Here is a 21,506-nt window from a genome sequence, read left to right as displayed (position 1 = left end):
AGGACTTTAATCCATTCTGAGTTTATTTTTGTGTATGGTGTTAGGAAGTGTTCTAATTTCATTCTTTTATATGTAGCTGTCCAGTTTTCCCAGCACCGCTTATTGAAGAGGCTGTCTTTTCTCCATTGTATATTCTTGCCTCCTTTATCAAAGATAAGGTGACCATATGTGTGTGGGTTTATCTCTGGGCTTTCTATCCTGTTCCATTGATCTCTATTTCTGTTTTTGTGCCAGTACCATCCTGTCTTGATTACTGTAGCTTTGTAGTATAGTCTGAAGTCAAGGAGTCTGATTCCTCCAGCTCTGTTTTTCTTTCTCAAGACTGCTTTGGATATTCCGTGTCTTTTGTTTTTCATGCAAATTGTGAAATTTTTTGTTCTAGTTCTGTGGAAAATGCCATTGGTAGTTTGATAGGGATTGCATTGAACCTGTCGATTGCTTTGGGTAGTATAGTCATTACCAATGTTGATTCTTCCAATCCAAGAATATGGTATATCTGTCCATCTGTTTGTATCATCTTTAATCTATTTCATCAGTGTCTTATAGTTGTCTGCATACAGGTCTTTTGTCTCCTTAGGTAGGTTCCCTCTCAGGTATTTTATTCTTTTTGTTGTAATGGTAAATGGGAATGTTTCCTTAATTTCTCTTTCAGATGTTTCATCATTAGTATATAGGAATGCAAGAGATTTCTGTGCATTAATTTTGTATCCTGCTACTTTACCAAATTCATTGATTAGCTCTAGTAGTTTTCTGGTAGCATCTGTAGGATTCTGTATGTGTATTATCATGTCATCTGCAAACAGTGACAGATTTACTTCTTTTCCGATTTGGATTTGTTTTATTTCTTTTTCTTCTCTGATTGCTGTGGCTAAAACTTCCAAAACTATGTTGAATAATAGTGGTGAGAGCGGGCAGCCTTGTCTCGTTCCTGATTTTAGTGGAAATGATTTCAGGTTTTCATCATTGAGAATGATGTTGGCTGTGGGTTTGTCATATATGGCCTTTCTTATGTTGAGGTAAGTTCCCTCTATGGCTACTTTCTGGAGAGTTTTTATCATAAATGGGTGCTGAATTTTGTCAGAAGCTTTTTCTGTATTTATTGAGTTTATCATATGGTGTTTATCCTTCAATTTGTTAATATCATATATCATATTGATTGATTTGCGTATATTGAAGAATCCTTGCATTCCTGGGATAAACCCCACTTGATCGTGGTGAATGATCCTTTAAATGTGCTGTTGGATTCTGTTTACTAGTATTTTGTTGAGGATTTTTGCATCTATGTTCATCAATGATATTGGTCTGTAGTTTTCTTTTTTTGTAACATCAGGGTTATGGTGGCCTCATAGAATGAGTTTGGGATTGTTCCTCCCTCTGCTATATTTTGGAAGAGTTTGAGAAGGATAGGTGTTGGGTCTTCTCTAAATGCTTGATAGAATTTGCCTTTGAATCCATCTGGTCCTGGGCTTTTGTTTATTGGAAGATTTTAAATCACAGTTTCAATTTCAATGCCTGTGATTGATCTGTTTATATTTTCTGTCTCTTCCTGGTTCAGTCTCGGAAGGTTGTGCTTTTATAAGAAATTGTCCATTTCTTCCAGGTTGTCCATTTTATTGGCATGGAGTTGCTTGTAGTAATCTCTCATGATCCTTTGTATTTCTGTGGTGTCAGTTGTTACTTCTCCTTTTCATTTCTAATTCTAGTCTCATAGCGTTGTGGTCGGAAAAGATACTTGATACAATTTCAGTTTTCTTAAATTTACCAAGGCTTGATTTGTGACCCAAGATATGATCTATCCTGGAGAATGTTCCATGAGCACTTGAGAAGAAAGTGTATTCTGTTGTTTTTGGATGGAATGTCCTATAAATATCAATTAAGTCCATCTTGTTTAATGTATCATTTAAAGCTTGTGTTTCCTTATTTATTTTCATTTTGGTTGATCTGTCCGTTGGCAACAGTGGGGTGTTAAAGTCCCCTGCTATTATTGTGTTATTGTCGCTTTCCCCTTTTATGGCTGTTAATATTTGCCTTATGTATTGAGGTGCTCCTGTGTTGGGTGCATAAGTATTTATAATTGTTATATCTTCTTCTTGGATTGATCCGTTGATCATTATGTAGTGTCCTTCTTTGTCTCTTGTAATAGTCTTTGTTTTAGAGTCTGTTTTGTCTGATATGAGAATTGCTACTCCAGCTTTCTTTTGATTTCCATTTTCATGGAATATCTTTTTCCATCCCCTCACTTTCATCTGTATGTGTCCCTAGGTCTGAAGTGGGTCTCTTGTAGACAGCATATATGGGTCTTGTTTTTGTATCCATTCAGCCAGTCTGTGTCTTTTGGTTGGAGCATTTAATCCATTTACATTTAAGGTAATTTTCAATATGTATGTTCCTATTACCATTTTCTAAATTGTTTTGGGTTTGTTATTATAGGTCTTTTCCTTCTCTTGTGTTTCCTGCCTATAAAAGTTCCTTTAGCATTTGTTGTGAAGCTGGTTTGGTGGTGCTGAATTCTCTTAGCTTTTGCTTGTCTGTAAAGGTTTTAATTTCTCTGTTGAATCTGAATGAGATCCTTGCTGGGTAGAGTAATCTTGGTTGTAAGTTTTTCCCTTTCATCACTTTAAATATGTCCTGCCACTCCCTTCTGGCCTGCAGAGTTTCTGCTGAAAGATCAGCTGTTCACCTTATGGGGATTCCCTTGTATGTTATTTGTTGCTTTTCCATTGCTGCTTTTAGTATTTTTCCTTGTATTTAATTTTTGATAGTTTGAAAAATACGTGTCTTGGCATGATTCTCCTTGGATTTATCCTGTATGGGACTCTCTGTGCTTCCTGGACTTGATTGACTATTTCCTTTCCCATATTAGGGAAGTTTTCAACTATAATCTCTTCACATATTTTCTCAGTCCCTTTCTTTTTCGCTTCTTCTACTGGGATTCCTATAATTTGAATGTTGGTACATTTAATGTTGTCCCAGAGGTCTCTGAGACTGTCCTCAATTCTTTTCATTCTTTTTTCTTTATTCTGCTCTGCAGTAGTTATTTCCACTATTTTATTTTCCAGGTCAGTTATCCATTCTTCTGCCTCAGTTATTCTGCTATTGATTCCTTCTAGAGAATTTTAAATTTCATTTATTGTGTTGTTTATCATTGTTTGTTTGCTTTTTAGTTCTTCTAGATCCTTGTTAAACGTTTCTTGTATTTTCTCCATTCTATTTCCAAGATTTGGATCATCTTGACTATCATTACTCTGAATTCTTTTTCAGGTAGACTGCCTATTTCCTCTTCATTTGTTTGGTCTGGTGGGTTTTTACCTTGCTCTTTCATCTGCTGTGTATTTCTCTGTGTTCTCATTTTGCTTAACTTACTGTGTTTGGGGTCTCCTTTTTGCAGGCTGAAGGTTCATAGTTCCCATTGTTTTTGGTGTCTGCCCCCAGTGGGTAAGGTTGGTAAGTGGGTTGTGTAGGCTTCCTGGTAGAGGGGACTGGTGCCTGTGTTCTGGTGGATGAGGCTGGATCTTGTCTTCCTGGTGGGCAGGACCATGTCTGGTGGTGTGTTCTGGGGCGTCTGTGAGCTTAGTATGATGTTAGGCAGCCTCTCTGCTAATGGGTGAGGTTGTGTTCCTGTCTTGCTAGTTGTTTGGCATGGGGTGTCCAGCACTGTAGCTTGCTGGTCGTTGAGTGGAGCTGTGTCTTAGCGTGGAGACGGAGATCTCTTGGAGAGCTCTCACCGATTGATATTTCATGGGGCCAGGAGGTCTCTGGTGGTCTCTGAACTCAGCTCTCCCACCTCAGAGGCTCAGGCCTGACACCCGGCTGGAGCACCAAGACCCTGTCAGCCACACGGCTGGAGTGCCGTCAGAGTTGGGGAGGCTGGCCTGCAGTGGCTCTCCTGTGCTGCATGTGAGAATCACCAGCTTCTTCCTTGTTTTGCCCCAAAGGCAGTGTGTTTCACAGAGAAAAACAGTAGCCTTGAAAACAGTCACGGCTCTGCGATGGCTTTTTCTTTTTCCTTTGTGTTTAGTCTGGTTTCACTTGCTCACAGGGGGCCACGTGCAGAGGCCTCGCACCTGGCTCTTCCAGCTGGAGTTCCTAGTGCGGAATGGGTTTTGTCTTTTCTTTTGTTGATACGTTGTATCACACTGATTGATCTGTGTATGTTGAACCATCCTTGTGACCCTGCCATGAATCCAACTTGATCATGGTGTATGATTCTTTTTATGTGTTGTTGGATTTGGTTTGCTAATATTTTGTTAAGCGTTTTTGCATCTATATTCATCAGAAATATTGGTCTGTAATTTTCTTTTTTGCCAGTGTCTTTGTCTGGTTTTGGGTATCAGGGTGATTGTGGCTTCAGACAATGCCTTTGGGACTGTTTCCTCCTCTTCAGTATTTTGGAAGTGTTTGAGAAGGCTCAGTGTAAGATCTTCTTTTTACGTTTGGCAGAATTCTCTCATGAGGTCTTCCAGTCCTGGATGTTTGTTTGCAGGGAGGTTTTTCTTTTTGTTGTTTTAACATCTTTATTGGAGTATAATTGCTTTATAATGGTGTGTTAGTTTCTGCTTTATAACAAAGTGAATCAGCTATGCATATACATATATCCCCATATCTCCTCCCTCTTGCGTCTCCCTCCCACCCTCCCTATCCCACCCCTCCAGGCGGTCACAGAGCACCGAGCTGATCTCCCTGTGCTATGCGGCTGCTTCCCACTAGCTCTCTGTGTTACATTTGGTAGTGTAGATATGTCCATGCCAGATTCTATTTCAGTCGTAGTGATCAGTCTATTCAAAGTTAACTATTTCTTCTCGATTCAGTTTTGGTGGGCTGTATGTTCCTAAAACGTGTCCATTTCTTCTAGGTTGTCCAGTTTGTTAGCAAAGCATTGTTTATAGTATTCTCATGATTTTTTGTATTTCTCTGGTATCAATTGTTATTTTTCCTCTTTAGATTCTTATTTTGTTTAGTTGGGTCCCACATTGTCCGCTTTTGAATTTGATGTAATGAAGTACACTCTTATAGTTTTCCTTTACTTACTGACCATCAGGCTTGAAAATTGATCTGTATTATTGTAGCCGTTTAACTTTGTGTATTTTTCTGTCTCATAAAATTCGGTTGCATATGTATAAGAATCCATTCATTTTCGGTGAGATTTGTTTCTATGATTTTGTCTAATATGAACGAGCCCTCTGTCACAGTTCTCCTGAATGTATACCCATGGTTATGTACACCTTTTCCCTAAGTTATGTAACTGTGGGTCAGAGCTGTGTGTCTCCTTTTAACCGATAATTCTTATTTACTCCCCAGATTGACTGAGGCGGTTAGTACACCTGCCAGTAATGTATTGGGACTTAAAGTGCTCAGTGTTTTCTCCCACAGCTGGTATTTCCATTGTTTTCTCTTTTGCCTCTCATGGGGACGGACTAGGATGCAAAGGCCTAGGACTAGGATAATTTCATGGAGACCAGGGCATAAAGCTGAAGTGGAAATGATCTACTCGTGATGCTTTATGTAAAGGACACATCTTTGTGTATCGGGGTCATCACCGAGCTGTGCTCCAGCTGGATCAGGCTCAGTTCTTTGGGAAGGACAATTCTACGCGTTACTTCCCCACTCTGCTTTAGCGCATTCATACGCGTACCATGAGGTTGGCCACGAAGAGAGTATTTTTTTTTTTTTGCGGTATACAGGCCTCACTGTTGCGGCCTCTCCCATTGTGGAGCACAGGCTCCGGACGCGCAGGCTCAGCGGCCATGGCTCACGGGCCCAGCCGCTGTGCGGCATGTGGGATCTTCCCGGACCGGGGCACGAACCCGTGTCCCCTGCATCAGCAGGCGGACTCTCAGCCACTGAGCCACCAGGGAAGCCCGAAGAGAGGATTTACACTGAAGAAAGAGACAAATGCCATACATCTGGGCTTTTTACAAAATGATAAATTCCTAAGCCCGTTTACCAGCACAGCAGCTGACTGTCACTTCAAACGCCACGGTGTTCCTTCACACTAATGGTGTTTCTGGAGAAACTATACCAGGTGTCATCTGACGAGGAGAGAAGGGCTTGAGGGGTCCAGAGAGACTTTTAGGGAAGAGTTTTGGATTTATCTGTTCGAAACAGGACCCCAAGTTGACCCATTTATTCAGTTACTTAAACGACATTCTGTTTCTGACTGAAGGGATGGAGGTCAATAGCACACAGCAGCCAATGTGGAAATTAAAAAAAAACAAATATATTACATGAAAGTGGGCCAGAGCATGAAGGTGTGTAACGTGTGGACACAGACCTGCCGTGTGGGATGTGCCTCAGGTCACAGGGGTGAGAGGGGACGGGGCAGTCAGGGAGAGTCATCACTGGTGGGGGGGGAAGGCAACATGGTTATCCGAGGCCCAGTCCTCCACAGGGACTCCCAGGCCTTCTCCTGCACCCACACCATGTCTCTCCCTCCCTGGTCAGACAGTTCACACAACACGTGCTGCAGATTCTCTTCCAGAACCTCCTGGGCACATAAGGTCATGACAGGGCTCCACCACTCGGGACGGTGCACGGTCCCCTCTTGTGTTCAGCTCCTGGCTGCATCTTGGGCTCCTCCGTGGCCGTGTTGAGCCTGAAAGAGCAGAATCCCGAGGCCCAGCAGGACTGAGCCGGCCATGCCCATCCGGATGAGGTTCTCCACTGTGTAGTCTTGCGGGTGTGAGGGTAGGAATTCTGGACAAGAGATCACAAGGTCAGAGCAGATCCCAGTCACTCCTGAATCCTGGATGTCCACCCAGGGTACTGGTTCCTTTTGTTCTGTCCTCGACAGGACAGAAACTCGGAGCCCAGCCCCATAACTGAGGATTTCTTTTACTAATCATTGCTGGTGTCTGACTTGATTTGTGGCGGGTGGATGGTGTCACCTGCTCATGAGAATCGTAAAGTGAGGGTGTGAGTGAGGAGTTGGGGAGACATGAGCCCTTCTCCTGGGTTCTGTGTCCTCAAAGCCTCCCATTCTCATAGTACAGCTTCTACACGGTTCCTTAATGAACCCTGCCTCTAATATGCCAGGTTCCCTCTGCTCTCCTCATTGGATTCTCTCAGCCTCCATGTGTTCTTTGAATTCAGAACCTGCTTTTGAATCGCTTTGGAACAGAGTTGGCTGTGCCCCCGGTGCTCAGGATTAGTGAGACAAGTGGTCTCTTAAGACAGAAATAATTGAGTGCTGTGTGTTCTGTGTTCAGTCTGAGATTGAACCCTATAATCTTATTCTCCTACTTCTGGGAGTTCCCACTGATTCAACAGCTGAGGACCCAGGATCCAGTGATGAGACTTTGGAGTCAGGGGCCATTGAATGTTCTCCTCTCTGGAGGCCCACTGTGTCCCCTCATTCATTACTACCTCAGACATTTCTGGGGACAGAGCCCTGAGCTGACTGAGTCAGAGAGGACAGGGTCAGGGCCCCTCACCTGAGACCGCGAGCTCCAGGGGGGCACTGGCGTGTGACAGCAGGTAGGGTGACTGCTGAGTGAGCTGTAGCACCTGTAGGTCCCATTGTGGGCTGAGGTCACGGGACTCATGGAGAATTCGGCCTGGAAATGCCCACCTCGGTACTTTGATCTAAGACGCAGTGGGGGCCGGGCTGCCCCCTCCTTGGACAGAAGGAAAGTTTCCTTTGTGCTCCGTGACTGACACAGCAGGGTCACGTTCTCTCCTGAGGCCACCACGGGGCCCGGCTGCACCGAGAGGGAGGGCGTGTCAGGGAACCACCCTAGAGAGAGGAAGGGGGGTGAGGGGCTGCCCGCCCCCTGGTTCCTAACTGCGACTCAGCAGGGCCTCCCTGAGGCCCCTCATCTCTGTCTGTCTCTGTTTTCTCCGAGTCTCTCCCTCTCCCTGCCCACCCCCGTCTCTCTCTGTCTCTCTCCCTCCCTCCCTGGGGACCCCTCACGCCTGGTCCCAGCATCACCAGCTGGGGCTCCCCCGGCAGGGCCTGTGCAGAGTCTGGGTCCCTGACTGACCCGCTGGCTCCTCACCTGCCACCAGGATGTCCAGGGGGTCACTGGGGGCCGACCACTCGGAGGAGAGGTTGTGTCCACCGTAGCATCTGTACCGGCCCGCGAGGGTGTTGGTCACCGGGCCCAGGGGGAAGTCGGCCTGAGAGAGCCCAGCCTGGGGCTGCCGGCCAGGGCGCTGGGGGAGGGCCTGTCTCCCTTCCTGGGACAGAGCGAATCTGTCATAGCCGACGTCAGAGCGACACTGGAGGGTCAGGCTCTGTCCAGAGGCCACGACAGGGGCCTGCGGGGTCAGGAGGGAGGGCTTCCCAGACACACCTGAGGGAAGACCAGCCCTGGGCTGTAGGGGCTGGTTCCTCCCATGAAGCCCCTTCTCCCATCCTGGTCCCCAGGCCTCACTGTTGCTCACAGTGTGTCCTGTGCGCCCCGCTTCCCCCTCACCCCACCCTCTCATCTGGGACAATCCTGGGAGAAAAGCATCTAATAATCTGTCTCGTGCCTCAAGAAGTACGTGAGGCCAGGGTGGGACCTCCTCACCTGAGACCAGGAGCTCCAGGGGGTCACTGGGGGCCGACCACACCTGGGGGGTGTTCCTGTAAAAGCCGTGGCATCTGAACATCCACCTGTGGCTGGGGGTCACGCGACCCACGGGGAGCAGGGCCTGGGTCCGCCCATGGGGGTCTCGCTGTGTATCCAGGGTCTAGGAGGACTTGGGTTCTCCTTCCTTAGTCAGAATGAACGCGTCCAGTCGCTGCCATGAGCCACACTGGAGGGTCACGTTCCCTCCCGAGGTGACCACAGGGCTCGGCAGGGCTGAGAGGGTGGGTTTGCTGTGGACCTCTAGGAGAGAAGGAAGGAGCTTGTGAAATGGGGGCTCACACGCCCCTCTCCTCCCCCAGGGCTGGGCTGTGAGAGGGACACACCCCTGAGGGCAGACCCCCTTCCTGAGGGCAGAGCCCGATGCTGGGACCCCCGAGTGTCCTCTCACCTGTCACCACCAGCTCCAGGGGGTCACTGCGCTCTGACAAGCCAGTGGAGCTGCGATAGTAACAGTGATAAGTCCCTGCGTAGGAGTTTCTCATGTATGAGATGGAGAACTTGCCCTTGTCCCCAGGCTCCAGTGAGGGCTTTCTGAACCAGGGAGCTGAGCTTTCCTCTTTATTCAGATAGAACTCCCAGACCCCCAGGGTCCCCTGACACCAGATGGTCACGGGGCTCCCCCAGGGGATCACAGAGCTCAGCCCAGATGGTGGGTTTGGGGAGGGTGCCTAGAAGGACATCAGAGGTTGTGTCACAAGACATCCTCACCCCCAGGTCCCCAGCTCTCAGCCCCCAATCTCCCAGATTCCCCCTCCTTCAGCTCAGAACTGCTGTTCCCCATCCCATTGCCTGAGGGTGGCCCCTTGTCCCCATGAGCAGGAGGGAGCTGGGACACCTGGGGACAGACTCACCTGCCTGCTCCTGGGTCCTCAGGCCTACACTCAGCCCTGGAGGAGAGACCCCTGTGAGAGGCTTGCCCTGAATCCTGAGCAGCGCCTCTCCTACCCGTGAGCCTCCTGAGTCCTGGGGTGTCCTGACAGAGCAGCCTGGCTGTGGGGAGGGGTCCCTCCCTGGCTGGGGCTTCCCCTCCCCCTCCTCCATCTCACCGAGGCAGAGCAGGGCCGTGAGGCTGGGGGTCATGGCGTCTCGTCCCTGTGGTCCAGGCGGTGCAGATGGAGGAGACCACGGTGCCCTCAGGACGGAGACCCGAGGGTGTGTCCACTGGGAGGCTGGTCCTCCCCGTTACGGGACTGTCACGTCAGCAGCCCCACAGGAAGGGGAAGTGCCCCTCCCCAGGAGCCTGGCTGTCATTCCCATGACAGACCCGGTGTCTTCCTGAGACGCCCCTTCCAGGTGAGGGTGACCCGAGCACGTCTTTCCCTCTCAGAGCCTCCCCGTTGGGTCTCCTTCGTCCTCAGCCGGTCCATCGGCAGGTCCCTGTGGGGTCCTCACCATGGACAGGGGTCACCCAGGCCCTGGCGATGCTTCAGGGAGGTTGCAGGTTCCTGCTGCACCGCAGAGCTCAGGTCAGCAGAGACACACGTTTAACATCTGCCTACAGCTCCCTGGAGGTCAGTGTGGCAATGAGCACAGAGGAGAAGTTCGGGGAAATAAGGAAGGAAACATGCTCCCCTGGCCCCAGAGTGCGGCTTTGCTTTCTATCTCAGCCCCCTTCAGGGACTTCTCCCTTTTTCTTGAAACAGTGTCCACCCCACCTTCCTGGGAACAAACCCCTGAGTCATTCCTGCCTGTTTGGTGGCCCTTAATCCTTGGACAGGGCTCTCCTCCCCGTCTTGTCATCCTGCCTGAAAGCTTAGGGGACCTTGATTTGAGTTAGAGGTCTCAGTTTGAAGGAAAACATCTCTATTGAAATCTGTCCCCACTGCTCTTGTGACCGTGAGGGCAATGCCCTTTCTGAGCCTGAGTTTCCTCCTGGGCATGTTGTCGCGAGCCGCACTCCTCAGAGTGGCTGTGAGCTCAATGGTGTCAGGTTCATTGCAGGATCACCATTGTTAATTTCCAGAGCAGGTGACAACAGCAGTGGGTGGGACATGAAAGGATCCTGGGCTCAGACTCCACGGCAAAGTGGGTGATTGTGGTGCCCACCTAAGAGCCCTCCTCTGCTCCTAACACTGAGAAGTGCTATTTTGAATATTTCTGAAACACGTACCCACAGACACATGCAGAAAAAGAGAAAGTTCCCCAAATGGAGAGGGAACCAGACCAAAGAAGAGGCAACTAGGCTGAGTGGCGCCCACTGACTGGGATCATCAAGGGGGTCATAGGGAGGAGGTTCCCACCTGTGTGGACAGAGAGAGGGACCCAGGTCCTCACAGGCAGGGAGGGGTCAGGGCTCCAGGTGAAGGTTGAAGCTGCGGCCGCACTTCCCCGCGTTTCTGGACGGGCACTGGGATAGCTCTGCTCACTGCCCCAAGCCCATGGTCAGCATTGAGCCACCTCCCCTGTGTGGCATGAAACAGACTCAGTCCACGATTGTCAGCCACGGGTGTCCACCCTCGTGAGAGTGTGAGGGTCCCATTGGACCATCCCTGAGGCCACAGCTGTGAGCAGATGCTAAGTCTGAGACGGTGGGCAGCACGGGGCAGAGCAGCTGCAGCAGTCTCCCCTGGTCAGCCTGACTCCCAGGACAGCCCCGGGAGAAGCCTTCTAGGAGAGACCGGGGGTGTGAGGGCAGAGCCTTGAACAGGAATGGACATCACAGTGCCCCTAGTAGTGATGACAGTGCTACGGACAGCCGTCTGCGGACGAGTGCGGGTGTCCTCGGCAAGGGAACAGAATCAGTAGGAAACCAATAAAGAGCTGAAAAAAAGTGTAGGACATACTTGATGTGAATATCTTGATTGTATCACAACACAATTAGTGGCTTTGCTGAAATAAAAATATGAAAAAAAAGAATCAGTAGGAAAATATGACAGTCGATCTAATTTAAGCGTGTTTAAGTATCTGAAAAATAAAGGGAGGCAACCATATGGATTATTTTATAGAAGAAAGGGCAGTTATTAAGAGTTAGAAAAGGTAGAGGTGACAAATCCAGTAGAATGAACACATTAAAAAATGTCATCCCATCAAGGACAAGACAGCTGAGGGACCAATTATGGAATTGAAAACAATATCGAGGAAATGTTCCACAATGAAGGTTAGAGAGACCAGAAATGGAAATTCAAGATACTTGGGGAATAGAATGAGGAGGGCCCACGTCGTATCTATTGTAAGTGTCAGAAGGAAAGGTCGTGACGTATAACAACGGCCAAAGAAATGAAGAATTGAACATTTTTCAGAGATGAGGACAGGCCAACTAAGTGCTAGGACGCCTGTATTTAAAAGTGACATCTGTATCTTGACCCTTCATGGTAAATTAAGAAAATGAAGGTTAAATTAAAAAAAAAAGTATCTCAGACTGAACTGTATGCTTCGAAATGGTTAATTCTATTTTGTGAAAATTTCAACTGAAAAAAATCAAGGACGACTGTCCTGAGGCCCTACAAATGTCCTGAAACGACTTCCTGTAGAAAATGCAAATTACCATTGAGAGAATGACAAGCTCATTGGGACCAGACCACCCCGTACCAAAAGGCGATGCCAGAAGATATTGGAGAAATACCTTCAGGGAATTTATTGGGAAGAGTTTTACACTGAGCCAAATTATTTTTAAGGGACAAAAGTGAAAGGCTCATCAGAGGCTAAATCCCTAAATATGAGGGGATTCCAGCCACCACATCTGACCGGTGGGAGCTGTGTCCATTCCGCTAAGCCCACCACGTCAGGCTGCGTCTTCCTGAGAGATAAGGAGGGTTCTGGTGGGGATGGATCCCTCACCCATCACATGTATGTTCCTCTCCCAGTAGTTGAGTCACACACTTAGTTTGAAATAAGAAATGTTTTCCAGTAACTTGATAAAGAGAGAATGAGAGTGAAAGAAGGCATTTCCAGAGACCCAAGTTCTTAGATATGTTACTATTTTCACACTCAGTGAAAGGAATGCTAAGAGATGTAATGGAGAAAGTGAGATGTAACATGAGAAAAAAATGGTATGAAAAGCACTGAAAAATTAACTAACACAACTTGTACACACACCCACAGATGCACCCACACGTGCGCACACACACAGATGTGCACACGCACATACACGTATACAGAGTACCCATATTTCAGGTAAAGTATAATGAGAGCATTGTCTTCTCTAATGGAGGAGGAGAATGCATAGTTGTTTAGAAATAAAAATGTAAATACATGTATTAACATGGGAGTAACAGCCTAAAATTAGAAATGGAATAACTACCAATGTGCTTGGTGTAATTAAATGAAAGAAAAAATTTTCAGCTTTATTGAGATATAAGTAACAAAAATTGTGTATATTTAAGGTGTACAACTTTTATTTTTTAAAAGAACATTTATTTATTTATTTATTTATTTGGCTGTGTTGGGTCTTAGTTGTGGCACGCAAGATCTTCGCTGTGGCAGGCGGGATCTTTCGTTGCGTGCGCAGGCTCGAGAGTGCATGGGCTTAGTACTTGCAGCTTGTGGGCTTAGTTGCCCCGTGGCATGTGGGATCTTAGTTCCCTGACCAGGGATCCAACCTGCGTCCCAAGCACTGGAAGGGGGATTCTTAACCACCGGACCGCCAGGGAAGTCCCACTTGATGTTTTTATATACACTTACCTTGTGAAATAATCACCACAATTAAGCTAGTTAACATATCCATGACCTCACACACTGAACATTTGTGTGTGAGTGTGTGTGTGGTGAGAACACTTAAGGTCTATCCTGTGAGCAAATTTCAAGTCTACGATGGAATATTGTGAACTGTAGTCACATCACTGTACATCACATCTCCAGAAGTTACTCGACTGCGTAACTGAACTTTGTTCCCCGTGACCAGCATCTCCCCACTGACCCCTTTCCCAGCCTCTGGCAACTACCATTCTCCTGTGTTTCTATGAGTCTGATTATTTTAGATCCCCGAGGGAAGTGAGCTCGGGCTGTATTTGTCTGTCTGTGTCTGGCTTCTTTTACTTCACATAATGTCCTCCAGTTTCATCCACGTTTCCCAAACGGAAGGATTCCCTTCTTTTTAAAGGCTGAATAATATTCCTGTGTGTGTGTGTGTGTGTGTGTGTGTGTGTGTGTGTGTATCTCACATTTTATCTCTTCATCTTTCGACAGGCATTGAGGTTGTATCCACATCTTGGCTAATGTGAATAATGCTGCAGTGAACATAGGAGTGCAGGTATCTCTCCGAGATCGTGGTTTCATCTGCTTTGGATATATACCCAGAAGTGGAATTGCTGGATCATATGGTAGGTAGTTCTATTTTTAATTTTTTGAGGAAACTCCATACTGTTTTCCACGGTGGCTGCACCGATTTGCCTTCCCACCAACAATGCATAGGGTTCTCTTTTCTCCACAGCTTTGCCAACACTTGTTATCCTTTTTTTTAAGTTAACTTATTTATTTATTTTTGGCTGCGCTGGGTCTTCGTTGCTGTGCATGGGCTTTCTCTAGTTGAGGTGAGTGGGGGCTACTCTTCCTTGCGGTGCACAGGCTTCTCATTGCGGTGGCTTCTCTTGTTGTGGAGCAAAGGCTCTAGGCCCGTGGGCTTCAGTAGCTGTGGCTTGTGGGCTCTAGAGTTCAGGCTCAGTAGTTGTGGCACACAGGCTTACTTGCTCCGTGGCACGTGGGATCTTCCCCGACCAGGGCTCGAACCCATGTCCCCTGCGTTGGCAGGTGGATTCTTAACCACTGTGCCACCAGGGAAGCCCAACACTTGTTATCTTTTGTCTGTTTCATAACAGCCATTCTAACAGGTGTGAGGTGATATCTCATTGTGGTTTCGATTTGTATTTCCCTGCGGGTTAGTGATGTTGAACACCTTTTCATGTACTGTTTGGCCATTGGGATGTCTTCTTTTGAGAAATGCCTATTCAGGTCCTTTACCTATTTTTTAAATTGTGTTGTTACTACTTTGCATTGAGTTGTGTGAGCTCCTTGTATATTTTGACAAGTAGCTCCTTATCAGATACATCGTTTGCAGATATCTTCTCCCATTCTATATGTTGCCGTTTCACTCTGTTTCCTTTGCTGTGTAGAAGCTTTTAATATGATGCAATCCCCTTGTCTATTTTTATCTTTGTTGCCTGTGCTCTTGGTGTCATTTCCAAAAAACCATTGCCCAAACTCACGTCAAGAAACCTTTCCCCTATGCTTTCTTCTTGTAGTTTTATGGTTTCAGTCCTTATGGTTAAGTCTCTGATCCATTTTGACTTGATTTTATATATGGTGTGAGCTGAGGGTCCAGTTTCATTCTTCTGCACGTGGGTGTCTAGTTTTCCCAGCATCATTTATTGAAAGCACTATCCTTTCCCAATTGTGTGTTCTTGGCACCCTTGTGGAAGATAGTTCACGGAGCTTCTTTAAGACAGTTATTTTGAACAGTTAGGCAACTGATAGACCTTCATCTTTTACGGTTTATGTTTTGCCTTCGGCAGCGTCACATTCCCTGATTCTTCATGTGTCTTATAGCTTTGCTTTGGTGTCTGTGTGTTGGAAGAAACAGCCACCTGTTCCAGTCCTTATGGTCGGATTTTGCAGATCAGCCGAGTTAGAGATTCCGGAGCCTCTCAAACGTGTTCTGTGGACGTGCAAGCTCCACAGCCCTCCCTCCTGGGGCAAGGATTCCTAGTTGTGTGCCTTCACCGTGTCCCCCCTTCCCCTGGAGGAGTGCAGGGGACGGCGGGGGCTGGGGGCGGGCTCCATTTTCCTCCTCCTGAGGGAGAAGTCTCAGGATCGGTCTTCCTCTCCGTCCTGCCAGGCTCTGCCGGCTACTACAGCGCCTGTCCCTCTCTTCCTTTTTTGCTGCCCCCACGTGGGCCTGTGGCCTCGGGCTCTGAGTGAGGTGAGAGGCCAGGAGGTCTCTGAGGCAGTGCCCAGAGCCTGGGGATGTGGGTGCAGCTTGACTCCCTCTGGCCTGGGCCAAACGGAGGAGCCTCTCAGCGCTGAGGGTGCCAGCTTGGGGGAGGGGGGACAGGGGGAGGGAACTGCTCCTTTTATCCTTTCAAAGAGGTTTTTCTTGGTTCTATGCTCATTCGAGGTGTTGCACCTTGCTAACTGGATCCTGCAGTTCGCATAAAATTTATTTTCCCCAAATACCGTACTTTTGTCACTGTTTATGTGCGGGGATGAGAGCTGGGACTTCCTGTCCTGCCGTCTTGCCTAAAACGTTGATTAATTTTTCTAGAATGCATCCTAGTGAGACCAGAAATGGAAAAATAGAAACAATAGCTAATCTACACAGGAAATAAAATGAGAAGACTAAACAGATATCTGTCACAGTTTCTAATGAGAGAAATGAGAATGCCATTAGGCAGCACTTGAAGAGACCACAGACCTAGACCACAGGGCATCCTCCACTTAAGGGGACTAGGGTTCTCCCTCACCCTCAGTGGGGGCAAAATTACTTCTTTTTTTTTTTTTTTAAATAGAAGTATAGTTAATTTACAATGTTGCGTTAGTTCCAAGTGTATAGCAAAGTCATTCACTTATATATACATATTCTTTTTCAGATTCTTTCCGTTATAGATTTTTATGAGATATTGAGCATGGTTCCCTGTGCTATACAGTAGGTCCTTGTTGTTTATGTATTTTATGTAAAGTAGTGTGTATCTGCAAATCCCAAATTCCTAATTGATCCCTTCCCGCTTTATCCCCTTTGGTAACCATAAGGTTGTTTTGTCTGTCTGTGAGTGTATTCCTGTTTTATAAATAAGTTTATTTGTACCATGTTTTAAGATTCCACATATAAGTGAAATCACATGATATGTGTCTTTCTCTTTCTGACATACTTCACTTAATATGATAATCTCTAAGTCCATTCATGGTGCTTCAAATGGCATTATTTCATTCTTTTTTATGGCCGAGTAATATTCTATTATACATATATCACATCTTCTTTATCCATCTGTCAATGGACATTAAGGTTGCTTCCACGTCTTGCCTATTGTAAATAGTGCTGCTAGGTACATTGGGGTGCATGCATGTTTTTGAATTAGAATTTTTTCCGGATATATGCCCAAGAGTGAGGTTGCAGGATCATTAGGTAACTGTTTTTAGATTTTAAATGACCTTCACACTGTTCTCCATAGTGGCTGCAACAATTTCCATTCCCAGCAACAGTGTAGTAAGGTTGCTTTTTCTCCACACCCTCTCCAGCATTTATTATTTGTAGATTTTTGATGATGGCCATTCTGACCAGTGTGAGGTGATAGCTCACTGTGGTTTTGATTTGTATTTCTCTAATAATTGGTGATGTTGAACATCTTTTCACATGCCTCTTGGCTATGTGTATGTCTTCTTTGGAGAAATGTCTATTTAGGTCTTCTGTCCAGTTTTTGTTTTGTTTTGTTTTGTTTTGTTTTTTTGTGGTATGGGGGCCTCTCACTGTTGTGGCCTCTCCCGTTGCGGAGCACAGGCTTTGGACACGCAGGCTCAGCGGCCATGGCTCATGGGCCTAGGCGCTCCGCGGCACGTGGGATCTTCCCGAACCGGGGCACGAACCCATGTCGCCTGCATCGGTAGGCGGACTCTCAACCACTGCACCACCAGGGAGGCCCCTGTCCAGTTTTTAATTGAGTTTTTTTTTTAATATATTAAGCTGTATGAGCTGTTTGTGTATTTTTGAAATTAATCCCTTGTCCTTAGCATTGTTTGCATATATTTTCTCCCAGTCCTAGGTTGTTTTTTCATTTTGTTTATGGTTTCCTTTGCTGTTTAAAAGTTTTAAGTTTAATTTGTTCCCATTTGTTTATTTTTTAAACTTGTATTACTTTAGGAGATGGATCCCCCAAAATATTGCTGCAATTTATGTCAAAGCATGTTCTGCTTATACTTTCCTCTAGGAGTTTTATAGTATCCAGTCTTACACTTAGGTCTTTAATCCATTTGGGTTTATTTTTGTATATGGTGTTAGAGAATCTTAAGTTTCATTCTTTTGCATGGAGCTGTCCAGTTTTCCCAGCACCACTTATTGAAGAGACTATCTTTTCTCCACTGTATATTCTTGCTTCCTTTGTCATAAGTTTATTGACCATAAGTGTGTGGTTTTTTTTCTGGGCTCTCTATTCTGTTCCATTGATCTATGAGTCTGTTTTTGTGCCAGTACCATAGTGTTTTGATGACTGTAGCTTCATAGTATAGTCTGAAATCAGGGCGTGTGATTCCTCCAGCTCTGTTCTTCTTTCTCACGATTGTTTTGGCTATTCGGGGTGTTTTGTGTTTCCATACAAATGAAGATATTTTTTGTTCTTTCTCCGTGAAAAATGCCCTTGGTAATTTGATAGGGACTGCACTGAATCTGTAGATTGCCTTGGGTAGTGTGGTCACTTTTACAATATTGAGTCTTCCAATCCAAGAACACAGTATATCTTTCCCTGGGGTACATTTATTTCTAATTGACCTTCCAGGGAATCTGTAGCCCTTTGAGTATCCATATTTAGGGATAGAAATGCATCGAAGCTCTTGGCTCTTAGTGAGATTTGGTGGACTACTGTCTCAAGAGAGGCAACTACTTAATAATAGTAATTATATTTTGTATTTTATAGCCCATGTGTCATCTATTGTAAGCCTCCCAGCTACTTTGTGGAAGAATATTTACTTTTTTTTGCTTTATTTATTTTTAATTTACTTGGAAAAAAAAACCCAAAAACAAGGATGAAACCCCCTGAAAGAGCACATGTGATTTATTCACATTCAGCATGTCAACAGATGATTATCTTACAAGAGCCAGGTGGTTCAAACTCCCAGTCCAGTGCTTTTAACTGAGATTTATCTCCTTGAAGTCTCTTGTGCTACGACGTGCAGAGCTGTGGGAGCTACTGGTTTATGTGGGAAGTTCATATAACCAGCAAAGAGGCTCAGGGGAACACAGGTGTGAGGACTGTAACTGAAGGGTCTTTAAGATGCTCTGCTGGACCAGCTGGGTGCATAGTCTCTCCTGGACTCACCTGGCTTTTCCTGAGGGCAGATACTCATTTAGGGGAAATAATGCCCCTGTTCAACAAGAAGTTCTAGGGTGTGTCTCATTCTGAACAGGGTCTTAGTCCAAGGACAGACTCTGCCGTGTCTCTTTTTTTTTTTTTTGTGGTACGCGGGCCTCTCACTGTTGTGGCCTCTCCCGTTGCGGAGCACAGGCTCCGGACGTGCAGGCTCAGCGGCCACGGCTCACGGGCCCAGCTGCTCCGCGGCATGTGGGATCTTCCCGGACCGGGGCACGAACCCGCGTCCCCCGCATTGGCAGGTGGACTCTCAACCACTGCGCCAGCAGGGAAGCCCTGAACCCTATAATCTTATTCTCCTACTTCTGGGAGTTCCCACTGATTCAACAGCTGAGGACCCAGGATCCAGTGATGAGACTTTGGAGTCAGGGGCCATTGAATGTCCTCCTCTCTGGAGGCCCACTGTGTCCCCTCATTCATTACTACCTCAGACATTTCTGGGGACAGAGCCCTGAGCTGACTGAGTCAGAGAGGACAGGGTCAGGGTCCCTCACCTGAGACCGCGAGCTCCAGGGGGGCACTGGCGTGTGACAGCAGGTAGGGGTGACTGCTGAGTGAACTGTAGCACCTGTAGGTCCCATTGTGGGCTGAGGTCACGGGACTCATGGAGAATTCGGCCTGGAAATGCCCACCTCGGTACTTTGATCTAAGACGCAGTGGGGGCCGGGCTGCCCCCTCCTTGGACAGAAGGAAAGTTTCCTTTGTGCTCCCTGACTGACACAGCAGGGTCACGTTCTCTCCTGAGGCCACCACGGGGCCCGGCTGCATCGAGAGGGAGGGCGTGTCAGGTAACCACCCTAGAGAGAGGAAGGGGGGTGAGGGGCTGCCCGCCCCCTGGTTCCCAACTGAGACTCAGCAGGGCCTCCCTGAGGCCCCTCATCTCTGTCTGTCTCTGTTTTCTCCGAGTCCATCCCTCTCCCTGCCCACCCCCGTCTCTCTCTGTCTCTCTCCCTCCCTCCCTGGGGACCCCTCACGCCTGGTCCCAGCATCACCAGCTGGGGCTCCCCCGGCAGGGCCTGTGCAGAGTCTGGGTCCCTGACTGACCCGCTGGCTCCCCACCTGCCACCAGGATGTCCAGGGGGTCACTGGGGGCCGACCACTCGGAGGAGAGGTTGTGTCCACCGTAGCATCTGTACCGGCCCGCGTGGGTGTTGTTCACCGGGCCCAGGGGGAAGTCGGCCTGAGAGAGCCCAGCCTGGGGCTGCCGGCCAGGGCGCTGGGGGAGGGCCTGTCTCCCTTCCTGGGACAGAGCGAATCTGTCATAGCCGACGTCAGGGCGACACTGGAGGGTCAGGCTCTGTCCAGAGGCCACGACAGGGCCCTGCGGGGTCAGGAGGGAGGGCTTCGCAGACACACCTGAGGGAAGACCAGCCCTGGGCTGTAGGGGCTGGTTCCTCCCATGAAGCCCCTTCTCCCATCCTGGTCCCCAGGCCTCATTGTCGCTCACACTCTGTGTCTCTGTCCTGTGCGACCCGCTCCCCCCTCACCCCACCCTCTTATCTGGGACAATCCTGGGAGAAAAGCATCTAATAATCTGTCTCGTGCCTCAAGAAGTACGTGAGGCCAGGGTGGGACCTCCTCACCTGAGACCAGGAGCTCCAGGGGGTCACTGGGGGCCGACCACACCTGGGGGTGTCCCTGTAAAAGCCGTGGCATCTGAACATCCACCTGTGGCTGGGGGTCACGCGACCCACGGGGAGCAGGCCCTGGGTCCGCCCATGAGGGTCTTGCTGTGCATCCAGGGTCCAGGAGGACTTGGGTTCTCCTTCCTTAGTCAGAATGAACGCGTCCAGTCGCTGCCATGAGCCACACTGGAGGGTCACGTTCCCTCCCGAGGTGACCACAGGGCTCGGCAGGGCTGAGAGGGTGGGTTTCCTGTGGACCCCTAGGAGAGAAGGAGGGAGCTTCTGAAATGGGGCTCACACCCCCCTTTCCTCCTCCAGGGCTGGGCTGTGAGAGGGACACACCCCTGAGAGCAGACCCCCTTCCTGAGGGCAGAGACTGAGGCTGGGACCCCTGAGTGTCCTCTCACCTGTCACCACCAGCTCCAGGGGGCCACTGCTCTGTAACCGGCCAGTGGGGCTGTGATAGTAACAGTGATATCTCCCTGCATAGTCTTGTGTCATGTATGAGATGGAGAACTTGCCCTTGTCCCCGGGCTCCGGTGAGGGCTGTCTGTACCAGGGAGGTGAGCTTCCCTCTTTATTCAGATAGAACTCCCGGACCCCCAGGGTCCCCTGACACCAGATGGTCACGGGGCTCCCCCAGGGGATCACAGAGCCTGGCTCAGCCCAGATGGTGGGTTTGGGGAGGGTGCCTGGAAGGACATCAGAGGCTGGGTCACAAGACATCCTCACCCCCAGGTCCCCAGCTCTCTGCCCCCAACCTCCCGGACTCCCCTTCCTTCAGCTCAGAACTGCTGTTCCCCACCCCACTGCCTGGGGGTAGCCCCTTGTCCCCATGATCAGGAGGGAGCTGGGACACCTGGGGACAGACTCACCTGCCTGCACCTGAGGTCTCAGGCCCACACTCAGCCCTGGAAGAGAGACCCCTGTGAGAGGCTCGCCCTGAATCCTGAGCAGCGCCTCTCCTACCCGTGAGCCTCCTGAGTCCTGGGGTGTCCTGACAGAGCAGCCTGGCTGTGGGGAGGGGTCCCTCCCTGGCTGGGGCTTCCCCTCCCCCTCCTCCATCTCACCGAGGCAGAGCAGGGCCGTGAGTCTGGGGGTCATGGCGTCTCGTCCCTGTGGTCCAGGCGGTGCAGATGGAGGAGACCACGGTGCCCTCAGGACGGAGACCCGAGGGTGTGTCCACTGGGAGGCTGGTCCTCCCCGTTACGGGACTGTCACGTCAGCGGCCCCACAGGAAGGGGAACTGCCCCTCCCCAGGAGCCTGGCTGTCATTCCCATGAGAGACCCGTTGTCTTCCT

General features: G+C 48.4%; 2 protein-coding genes and 1 pseudogene across 2 annotated transcripts in view; all 3 read right to left on the bottom strand.

The window, feature by feature from the left end:
• The window catches only part of NLRP12 (NLR family pyrin domain containing 12), a 726,895-nt gene that overhangs the window by 479,932 nt on the left and 225,457 nt on the right, over window positions 1-21,506 (bottom strand).
• On the bottom strand, window positions 6,548-9,653 carry LOC136141472 (leukocyte immunoglobulin-like receptor subfamily A member 6; annotated as a pseudogene).
• LOC136140793 (leukocyte immunoglobulin-like receptor subfamily A member 6) lies at window positions 19,061-21,382 on the bottom strand. The gene is given in 7 exon segments (XM_065898964.1): window positions 19,061-19,377; window positions 19,640-19,936; window positions 20,164-20,214; window positions 20,217-20,465; window positions 20,613-20,897; window positions 21,081-21,116; window positions 21,276-21,382. Coding segments are annotated over 7 exon segments (1,269 nt in total). The 5' UTR covers window positions 21,310-21,382.

Source organism: Phocoena phocoena, chromosome 20 (assembly GCF_963924675.1).
Source record: "Phocoena phocoena chromosome 20, mPhoPho1.1, whole genome shotgun sequence".
In the NCBI taxonomy this organism is placed as follows: domain Eukaryota; kingdom Metazoa; phylum Chordata; class Mammalia; order Artiodactyla; family Phocoenidae; genus Phocoena; species Phocoena phocoena.
The sequence above is the reverse complement of the archived record's forward strand: the minus strand, read 5'-3'. Positions and strand labels throughout refer to the sequence as shown.